At 37.3% G+C, this 11,772-nt stretch overlaps 1 protein-coding gene across 4 annotated transcripts in view; it reads left to right on the forward strand.

Annotated features, from left to right (window-relative positions):
- Positions 1 to 11,458, forward strand: part of TNRC18 (trinucleotide repeat containing 18) — a 91,737-nt gene extending 80,279 nt beyond the window's left edge. For all 4 annotated transcript variants that reach the window (XM_075285113.1, XM_075285116.1, XM_075285115.1 and 1 more), the window contains 6 exons: positions 1,546 to 1,662; positions 1,767 to 1,931; positions 2,032 to 3,224; positions 4,811 to 5,047; positions 8,281 to 8,355; positions 9,506 to 11,458. In XM_075285113.1, coding sequence (XP_075141214.1) covers positions 1,546 to 1,662; positions 1,767 to 1,931; positions 2,032 to 3,224; positions 4,811 to 5,047; positions 8,281 to 8,355; positions 9,506 to 9,712 — 1,994 coding nt within the window. In that variant the 3' untranslated portion in view covers positions 9,713 to 11,458. The remainder of the gene's footprint in view (positions 1 to 1,545; positions 1,663 to 1,766; positions 1,932 to 2,031; positions 3,225 to 4,810; positions 5,048 to 8,280; positions 8,356 to 9,505) is intronic.
- The last annotated feature ends 314 nt before the right edge of the window (positions 11,459 to 11,772 follow it).

The following is an 11,772-nucleotide window of genomic DNA, read 5'->3' on the forward strand; positions in this document are numbered from 1 at the left end:
CCGGCATACGTGTGCTCCCCATAGAAATGAATGGGCTGCCATTGCTTTCTATGGGAGCCAGCATACGTGCGCTCCCCATAGAAATGAACGGGCTGCTTTTCGAAAAAAGCAGCTCATTCATTTCTATGGGGAGCGCACGTATGCTGGCTCCCATAGAAAGCAATGGGATCTGTTTTAAACGCCGCTGATTCGGAACGTTTACATGTTCCGAATCAGCCAGCATATACTCCGTGTGAAGGGGACCTTATAGGTTGGACTGGACGGACTTGTGTCTTTATCCAACCTTATTAAAGCAATCCCACTGCATTGTAAGGGAGATTATATTGAGCACCATCATACTTTTAGATATTCCAACAGATGCACCATTTCCTTGAAAAAAGCAGTTTTTATAAAAATGTAAATGAGGCTCAAGTGCAATGGGCATGACAGAAACCCAAAGAGGTCCAGATAAGAAACACCAAGCAAATGTGCAGAAATTCATAGCTGTAGGAGATGGCTGTCAATCAAGTGTGTGGGATGCAGCAATTCAAACTTGGAGACAGAGCTCTTGGAGGTTCGGGGATGCCCCCTACTGCACATGAGCCTCATTTTCCTTTTTTGATTTAATGGTGTTTCTATTGGACTATCTAAAGGTATGATGGTGCTTAGCAACCTAAAATACTTGGTGGCTGGTTTGAAATTGATTTTCCTGGTGACAGACTCCTTTTAATGGGATCCATTCCTGACATTAAAAAGGAACAAAAGTCATAAGCATCAGACTAGTCAGTAGTGTATGCAATTATGAGTCACTATGGGTGTTATGTGTAGTGTAGTAGCGTTGAACCTCTATTGTGATCCTGTCTGTCTTGTTTTTTTATTTAAATGAGGTGACTTTTTTGCAATTAAAATCCTTACAGAAATGGAAAGTGAAAGGCTTGGTGACCAGTGTGAAAAAAAATATATATAGTGACATGGAAAATTAAAAATCAAATCATCAAAAATTCTTAAGATATGTTTCAGATAAAAATTTGGTTTTAAAAATAGGTTATTATATACACACAGGCGGTCCACTCTTACCCTGCAAGAGCCTATACAGACGTCTTTAGCGTGTTAACCAGCTGAGTGAAATCATGCAGCTGCATAGTGAAGAAGTCAGCTGTTACTACAGCCAGACCTCCCATGGAGAAGGCAGGGATGGTTTATTATTGTCCCTGCCCTCTTAATCACATTATACACAATACTGAATGCAGTATACACATTTATGGACACCACCTTGATGCATCCTCCCTTCTGGCCCGGTGGTCATGACTGCTTTGGGGGTCCAGGAATTGTATGAGCTAAGATCAGTTCTCCAGTGTAACACGGGGACCTCAGTTACATGATAAATCATCAGAAAAAAAATATAAAAGAAAAAACAAAAACAGCAAGTATGAAAAATCCCAAAAATGTGTCTGGTCCAGAACCGGGAAAAACAGCCATTCCTAAAAGGGTTGAATAAACAAAAATTATTTAAGAAATGAAAATATTGATTTATTTTTTTTGTACTAAGATTTGTATCTCTTTTAGGAAATTTAGACCAGGATGAAGATTCTGATCTTGTGTCTGTAGAGTTTGATGATGGTGATACAGGGAGAATTCCATTATCTCATATCAGGCTGTTACCTCCAGATTATAAAATACAGTGTAAGTGTCTTAAACATTTGTCATTTTTGGACCATGTAAATGTGTAGGGGTGTGTATGTCTGTCTATCAGCAAGACCTCATAATTCATTTTCTTATGTTTTCAGGCGCAGAACCATCACCTGCTCTGTTAGTACCTAGTGCAAAAAGAAAAATCCGTAAGCCTAGCAAGGAGAAAAATGATTTAAAAGAAGAAAGTAAAAACGTTACTGAAAAAAATACAGTGAATAAAAAACCTAGGGGGCGCAAGCCAAGCACCAAGCAGATTTTAGGTGAATTTCCTTATTTACAATATCAATATATTGGCTGTGTATATTGTTATCCTTGGTATATTTTATTCAGTGTAATTACATATCAGTGTTTCTCTTTCAGAAGAAGTAACTGTCAAAGAAAAAGCAAGTGAAGACACGACAGAGAAAGCTAAGACAATAGATGAAGACCAAGTGAATGTGACATTTATAAACATAAAAACAGATCGAGAAAGTGTTCAAACTGAGTCAGAGATATCTACATCAGCAAATGGTAAAAAGCAAAGAAATGTGAAAATTATGAAAAACTTTTATCCTAATGCTTCTTTTAGAAATGTGAGTGGTGGGGATCTGATAAATCCATCTATCTTAAAAGAGAAAATAAAAGCAAAACGGAGAAAGAAGCAAGAAGAGAAGAAAGAGTTTGCACCTATTGACGAGAATTACCAGAAAAATGATGAACAGCTTTTGGTAAAATTGGATCACGAAGGAGTTATGTCTCCAAAGACGAAGAAAACTAAAGAGGCTATGCTGAGACTGGAACATTCTAACAATGCTGTAAGAAAAGTTCGCAAGAAAACGACTGGTGGATCTTACTCTAATGTAGGTTCCAGCAAGCAGAAAGTGAAACAATCCGGACTGCAGTCTGAGACTAGCGAGGTGTTTTATAACTCTAAGTCTATTAAGCTTGCAAGCAATGGCTCAAAAATATCTGACCAGAAACGGGGAAGAAAGAAAAAAGGACAGGTGGAAGCCAGTAACAGCAGTTCAGAGTCAGAGGAGGATATTGAGAGAAAGAAAAGCAAAGCACAACTCATTTCTAACAGTTCAAGAGCTTCAGTATCCAAGTCTTCAGCCTCTACCAGCAGCAGCTCTTCTTCTTCCTCTTCTTCCTCTTCATCCTCATCTTCTTCCTCCTCATCTTCACTCTCGTCACATTCTTCAGCATCTTCCTCTAGTTCCAGTTCCTCTTCCTCCTCGTCATCCTCTTCCTCATCTTTAACTGATGATGCCTCCTCAAGCAGCTCAGAAGATGATACTGCAAATGCTTCTTCCATCACTACAGATACTCAAACAAAACAACACAGATATGTAAAACCTTGCAGCACATCTAAGCCTATGATGCAGATTAAACAACAAAAGCAAGAGCAGCAAAGAGGTAATAAATGCAAACCAAAAAAGAGAGAAGGCATACATTTACCTACAACCAAAGAATTAGCCAAAAGGCAAAGGCTGCCGTCTGTTGAGAATAGACCTAAGATCGCTGCATTCCTGCCTGCTAGACAACTTTGGAAGTGGTTTGGTAAACCTACACAGGTAACTATTTTATATGCAAAAATTATGTACACATGAATTATTTTCATTGTTTTGTTACAAAATCTCTGTCAGATAATTTACCACATTTATTAAAAAGGGGTTGTCTCACAAAGTAAAGTGAAAAGGACCTTTCTTGAGATCCACATTGAATCTCACCACAGCCAGGCTGAATGTGGGTGGCACTGGAGGTGCTTGGCAAGTACTAGAGATAGCCAAAGTATACCACTCGACCATCTCGATGCTTCCACTAAAGTGAATGGTAGTGGTGACCATCAAAGGTCCTGCCCACATTTAGTCTGGCTGCAGTCAGGTTGGATTATGAGAAAGGTCATCCTTCGTTTACTTCATGGTGCAACCTCTTTTAAGTGCAGGTCAAAACATTGGTTAATAACACTGGTTAACAGTAGGAGATTCAAATGCGTTAGGTAAACAGTGACTCTCTGCATCCTTGCTGATCAGCTGTTTGAAGGGTCCATGGCCTATGGTTACACCTCCCTCATTGCTGTCATTGGTTGCTCTGTACTGACCAACCAATCACAGTCCACAAGGATGTTTGAAAGTAGCAACCGAGTCGTCATGCCTCATTGAAGCTATGAACACTATGCAGAATGAGTTGCTGCTCCTTTACAATCTGTGCTGGGACTTGTGGTGCTCTGCCTTCACCACCTTTCTGTGTATGTCCTGTAAGTGCCGGTCAGTCATGTATATTACTGATTTGTACCTGTGTTCAAATTGTGATTTTTAATCAGGTAATTTTTATATCATCTATGCACCCTGTAATATTTGTGATTAAAAGTACATAAGGAAGCATTTTATTTTTCATTTACAGTTTTTTAGCTACTGCATTGATCATCTTTTCTCAATTTTTGAAGAGGGTTTTTTTTTGTCTTGAAAAAAGAAATGTACAATAGTGGTTTGTAGTAGTTGGCTTTATCTACATAGGAATCTCTCTCTCTCCCTAAAACAAACTACATATTTAAGACAGGTTACTTTTACATTTAAATGGAGGCTAAAGTCCCTCTAATCCATAGGCACTGCCGCTTATATCATTATATGGCACAATCGGTGAGGACTCCATAGGTCCCAGCTTGGGCAGACACTCATAAAAAAATGACAGCAGGGCAAAACATATTTGACACTGAAAACTACACCACCAAAATCTGCCACCACCAAAATAGCTGATAGTTACTGTTTCTCTTTCAAGCCCAGCCAGTTGCCCATACAGCCACACAGTTTCTGACCACATATGGTTCACTTTTCTATTAACTCTTTTTGAAAGTGAACGCAGCAACTTCTCGAGTCCCAATTACTTAGTTTCTATGAAACACTCATGGAATCAAAATGGTCACGACTAGATGAATTCCATGAGGGGTGTAGTTTCCAAATTGTGGTCTTTTGATGTTTTTTTTCTCCTATGTATTGGCATCGCAAAGTCTCTGCAAACCTGACATGGTGCCTGATAAACGGCCTAATAAAATCAAGGTACTAAAACCCTAATAATCCTAATCATGTCAAATGTTTTTAACAAAATACATTTTGTAATTTATGTCTTTGTAGACAAGTAATTGTTTTTTCATTTCTTTCAGAGGAGAGGAATGAAAGGTAAAGCCCGGAAGTTATTCTACAAAGCGATTGTCCGTGGTAAAGAAATTATAAGGATTGGAGATTGTGCAGTGTTTTTATCGGCAGGACGCCCAAATTTACCATACATTGGATGTATTCAGAGCATGTGGGAGTCTTGGGGAAACAACATGGTTGTAAGGGTTAAATGGTTTTACCATCCAGAGGAGACTAGTCCTGGGAAAAAGCTTAATGAATGCAGGGTAAGCTGAGTGGACGGTTAACTGCAAACAAATTAATTCTTTTGTATATTGACTATATTTAGGCTGGGTTCACATTGTGTCTTTTTAATTAACTACATGCCTTTGTGCTAGACAAATGTTTTGTCTAGCGCATTTTACTATGCATTTCAGCTGTAAGTTCTTGTCCATTAAATTAAAAAAAATAAAAATTTAACCAAATTAAATTTAATTTAAAAAAAGCACTTTAGGAACACAGCCTTAGGCCAAGACCCTACGTTGCGAACATACTGAGATTTGGCATTTTATAGTACCTGCAAAGTGGATGGGATTCTGGCTAATCCCATCCACATATTGCAAAAATATATGGTTTCAGCAATAAGGCTCATTTATTTTATAATGAGCAGGTATAATTTACAAATGCATATTTTGCTGCCCCCTATCTCCAGTTATTTGTTTTTCAGTTTTTTGCCTTCCAAGAGCCATAACAATTTTAATTTTCCTGTCCACATAGCTGTATTTTTTATTTATTTATTTATTTATTTTTAAATGTAGATTGTGAGCCCACATAGAGCTCACAATGTATATTTTTTCCCTATCAGTATGTTTTGGGGTTTTTTTGAAAAAGGGATGGAAATCCATGCAAACATGGGGAGAACATACAAACTCCTTGCAGATGGTTTTTTGCCCTGGGCGGGATTTGAACACCAGGACTCCAGCGCTGCAAGGTTGCAGTGCTGACCACTGAGCCACCGTGTGGCCCCCACATAGCTGTATTTTGTGCCAAGAATTGTCTTTATCAATGGCACCATTTAATAATGTGGGGTAGAATGGGGAAAATATGTATTTACCTAATGCCATCATAAGATCCCTATAGGCATTGGGTTGTAGATTGATTGTGTATCCCCCATGTCTAAACTTTTTAAAATAGTTTGACACTTACTGCCTGGATATGGTACCAGAACCAAGTTTACTGCTTAAATAAAAATGGTTTGGCGTTGGCAGAAAAAAATTAGCAGAACACTGTTTTTTTTAGCAAAAGGAAAAAAAGGAAGGCCCACAAAACAGTGTTGCCATTTTTCACTTTAACTTTGGAGTTAATGACATACAAATGGAGTTTATTCTGTTTATATCCTTTCATTTGGCATTTTTATGTCCATTGTTCTGATCCTCTGACAGACGAGAAGACAAACTTAAAGACAGTAAGGTAAATTTACCCTAGGTTTTAGTTTGGATTGGCCGTATATGCAGCATATGAGTAGTAGTATTGTTCTTGCCCATAAAGTGTGTTCAGGATTAGAGAAGTGGTGCCATGCAGTGCCCATACGTGGAGGGATAGAGTAGTGGTAGTGTACCCATACATGCACGATATGAGAAGAGACACTGCAGTGCCCTAATATAAAGGATAAAAGTAGTGGTCCAGTTCTGCAGTATAAAATAAGAGGTACTGTACAGGGATTATTCATCTAGGACAGGTGTAGGCAACTCTTTTGTTCGGCATTCAAATTTAAATTCAAAGATGAAAGATGAGGTCTTTGGAGTGTCGCACAATAATTGTAAGGTTGACAACACCTATACTAAAGTCATATATCACAAACCATAACACAAGGGTGTGGTCATACTGTGTTCCCAGCCACATGCATTTACCTCTTTTTGTCTTGCTACACCTGTACTTACCCATTAGAAGCAAGCGGCAACATGTCCTTGACATTAACCCCTATGGGCTTCACATAAGATTTACTGATATGGGAGAGACATGGAGATAATAATTAAGTATTTTCATTATTGAGATCCTTTATTATTACCTCCACATGTCTCACATATTAGTAACCCTTATGTGAAGCACATAGGGATTAATGTGAGGGACATGATGGGGTTTATTGCTATTAATCTAAGACGCATGGAGTTACTGAAACTAAATTAATAACTCCAAATGTCTGACATTAATATGAATAGAAACTCCAGCATGTTTCTGTTTTTTTTTTTTATCTTTCACTTTGCTGCACAGAGCTATCCTCCTTTTCCTCCTCCAGGAGCCTTTGCAGGATGCACATGACAGGAGCTCATCACTGTAGCATGCAGGGTCCTTGAGCTGTACATTGATGAGCTCCACCTCTTGGGCTTTCCTAACCTCTCACTGGTGGGCAGAGAAACAGCAAGCGAAGGGGGAGTGTCCTATACCTAGCTCTAGCAGTGCACTCTTCTTTTAATACCTGAAGGTCCCATGCTGGCTGCAGTGCCAGCAAAATATGCCGCGCATGCCAAGACTGGTTGCTGACCTGTGATCTAGGACATATAGATAGATATATATATATATATATATATATATATATATATATATATATATATATATATATATATATATATATATATAATTTTTTTTTTTTTTTCAATTTTGGAGATGTGTGTGGGCTAGAGATGCACGAACCTCCCATGATTTGTTTTATGTTTGCCCACCTCTTGCCCTCACACATGTCCATGTGGAAAAAAATTAAAAAAAGTTATGGTTCTTAGAATATGACTATATAAAGAACAAAAAAAATTACCCTACATAAATAACTCCTGCACAGTGCCCCTTCTTTTACACTGCATAAGGGGACCACAGAGCTTCCACCTGAAGAGACCCAGAGTATAATCATTTACCATATGTACTGGCCATTTTAATTCGTCCTGGACAGATCCCCAATTTAACTGAAAATTTTATTTAATTTTAAGGCTGCTGAAAACTTAGAGGACCTTTCATGTCCTCAGGCACTTGCAGTTTTATATACCGCTAGAAAGCCGACAGGCACATCTGCCCGAGGACATGAAAGGTCTTCTTTAAGTGAACAGCAGACAAAGCACAACATTAACTGTTCAGAGAGGACTGAATGATACAAGCCATGTGGTAGAATTGCTGCAAGAAGCCATTTCTAAGGAAAACAAATAGGAGGACTTGAATGAGCTAAGCAACACTGGCAGTCGAGACTAGATCTTTGAAAATCTGTACTTTGGTTTGATTAAGCCAAGTTTGAGATTTTCGGTTTTTAGTGTCATGCCTGCATGTTAGATGTAATGTAGGAGGCAGAATTGCTAGTGACATTGTTGGCAATCTATAGAGTATTGAAGGCACCCTTAAACAGTGTCATCCACAATATTCTGAAGTAACACACTATTCCATACAGTTTTTAGTTTAGCTAACATTTGTTTTTTAAAAGTGAGTTCAAAATCACCAAAATCTATACTTAGCTATACTTGCCTTTGTCATTTATTCACAGAATTGGGATCCACAACTTGGTAAAGGTAGAACATCTTGTCTGCAGATCTCTATCCAAAGGAAAGATTTTATGGAGGTAAGTTATATACTGAATACAAAAATTATCGCTAATGTTAGTTAAAAATGGAATAGAATGAAAAAAAAAACCTCAATGTAGTTTGACCTGGAGTACCATGAGTGTATGTATTATGTACTGTATGTAAATTATTTATCTATTTTTTTCTAATAAAGGTCAACATTATATGTATATATTTGTATTACCGTGTTTCTCCGAAAATCAGACAGGGTCTTATATTATTTTTTGCTCCGAAAGATAGGTTAGGGCTTATTTTCAGGGGATGTCTTTTTTTTTTTTTTTTTTTTCCTCCATGAACAACAATCCACTCATCCACCCCTTACACCCAAAACAATTTAGAGTTGGCAAGTGCTAATGGTGGATCACACACACAGATCTGTGTCACTCCGGTCTCAGGCCCCTTGCCATTGCAGCAACGTTCCAATGCAGCCAAGTGTAGTAGTAGTTGGTTTCCGCTGGTGACTGGAGGTAGCCACAATGTAGTCATGCCAGCGGAACTAACCGATCTTTGTGTGTGATGAAATGATGAAACCAGCACTAACTGTAGTCAACCCTATCTCTCTAGTGCCATCTTGTACAGATAGCTTCCTTAAAGTCGCTCTTAGAAGTGCACTTCTTTTTGGGGTGTCTGCTTCCATTGATGAAGGGTCTACTGTATCTGTTCTGCTGTATTATATTTACTTTTTTTACATGTTTAGCTGTCTGGACACGTTTGTTTTTTTTAATGAACTGAAACTAGGGCTTATTTTCGGAGTAGGGCTTATTTTCAGGATAAGTCTTATTTTCGGAGTAGGGCTTATATTTTCAGGCATACTCCAAAACTCCTGAAAAATCATGCTAGGACTTACTTTTGTGTAGGTCTTATTTATGGAGAAATACGGTAGTTTACAAGGAAAAAATGGTAAAATAGTAAACAATCTGATATTTTTTCCTTAAATTCATTGATCAGTATACAGTTTTAATAAATGGGTTGACAGAGTGAGCCTGTTTCTTTGCCAATGCTGGGGCCTGGCTCTTGTCTGTGGCATCCACTGGCTGTACTATTACATCTTATTGCTGTGAAGACACTGCAGTTAGGACATAGTAATATAGCCAAATGTGATAATATATTTGAATTCTATAATTTCTGGTTGGTTTGTTTTTTCTGCAGCGAGCCTTGTACCAGTCCTCTCACGTGGATGAAAATGATGTGCAGACTGTTTCTCACAAGTGTCTGGTTGTAGCTCTTGATCAGTATGAGCAGATGATAAGAACAAAGAAATACCAAGACAGTGAGGATCTCTACTACCTTGCAGGAACCTATGAACCCACCACAGGAATGATCTTCAATACCGATGGAGTACCTGTCATCTGCTAAATACACTTACATTTTGCAGTGTATTCTAAATATAAGACTTTCTGACAATCATTAATACACTAGAGTTTATAAGTAGAGCAGGTTTTCTTATAACCTACAAAAGAAAATAACAGTTTAAAATCTGTACAGGAGGAACTAAGATTAGGACAGAAAAAAAATCAACGCATATTTTAAATATTAGCTTCACCCGTCCAGAAGGGTGAAAAGTTATCTGTCCAAAGTTTTCTCTTTCTCGAAACGTTTTTGGTTAAATATTCAAAATGCAAAGCAGTATTCATTAGATGTCCGATAACCTTTATATTTTCTAGAATTCATCAGCAACAAATATGTATTAAATGAAAGTATATGTAAATACTGTAGAATGATGCTTTGGAAAAGCTATGGGAGCACTTACAATGATGTTGTCTCATACATTTCTGTAAGCATAAAGACAATGCACTTAAGACAATGTGTAAGCTGAATTCATGTACTACACACACACAGATATATATGCAGATATAGCCAAATCACTAATAACTGAGCCCCTGACACACCATAGCATACAAGAAGGTAACAAACCTAAGCAATATGTACTGTAATTATGGGGACATGTAATGCTAATGATAACTTTATTCAATTTTATCTTTAATATACACAAAAAGTACAGTGCTTGCAGACAAAAAGATAATAAAGAAATATACAAGCAAAATATGTGTAAAATAAAAAGGGAATACAATAAAACAGACGTTTTTCAAGTCTGGTTGAAAGCTCAGCAAGAATCATTGAACAGACTTATAGGCTGGGCCACATCTCCAAATATCTGACACGAAGAACATGTACATCATCCTGTTTGAAAGACCCCAGCCCCCTTCCCAGAACTTTCCACCTGTGTCTGGGCAAGTTAATGACATTCACCAAATACAGCAAGATATCACATATTTTTGGAATATGCCATAACGCGCAACTCTCGGTGGGTACCACTTATATGTATGACACCTGTCCCACACAAATATTTATTAGCTTAACACCCAGGAATAATTGACTACGGGCAGCTTGTCTTGTGGATTGAAATTAATATACACGGGGGACACTCTGACTTAGCCAGATGTACTAACAATTAATCCACATTACAAAACCCCTACAATGAAGACTCATAACTAGACCCTTTATTCATACAACTAGTCCCACAATACATACATAGTTCATCATATAAATAGACATCTTCAAAATATATTTGTGTGTGTATACATATATATACCCTATATATATGTAAAGACTTAAGCTAAAGCATCCCATATATCCAGGTAATAGAAATTTTATTTTAGACATAGTATTTCAAATAATGGTACCAATGTCTGGACCAAACACAGCTCTAACAGCTACGTCGCTTATATATACATATACATATATATTGATATATATGTACATGTATATAAAATTATTTTTTAGATTTTAACTGGGATCATATGCACAGAAGAAACATTTCACACTAATGTATTTGTACTATATGTATTTGCATTTATGTAATGTACAAAATAATTTCATCCTGATATGCTGCCACGTAATGCATAATTGCATTCCACATATTTCAACCCATAATTACCCATCATCATTCATAAAGAATAATTACCAATCTTTTCAGACAATCTTGTGATGAAAAACAGTTGTCTTTTTCTTACGTTATTTTTTTAAACATATATATATTTTTTTCTTGTTTTTTTTCTTTGCATTTCTGTGTTTCCTTTTCATAAAATTTATTGTAGCTCACAGGTTTGTGTGAAATACTTTCTTAACACGTGTAACATTCATTCTATTCCTAACATTTGCTGACATGGTCACTGTTCTAAAACGTTGCATAAATCAATAATACTCAAAATGATAAGAAACGTTGCAATATCGAATATTTTAGCAGACAATAATGCTTTCTGTAATGCTTCCTCTGCTAAATTGACATTTCCTCTGAAATCACTACTATATCCATCTACAGACCTCCTGAAGGTCCCTGGACTGAGATTACACATGTCTGTAGAAGTATTTGTCTGTGTCCTGCATGACCCTGTGGCTGTTTCTAAGTGAGACAG

Source organism: Leptodactylus fuscus, chromosome 8 (genome assembly GCF_031893055.1).
Source record: "Leptodactylus fuscus isolate aLepFus1 chromosome 8, aLepFus1.hap2, whole genome shotgun sequence".
Lineage (NCBI taxonomy): Eukaryota > Metazoa > Chordata > Amphibia > Anura > Leptodactylidae > Leptodactylus > Leptodactylus fuscus.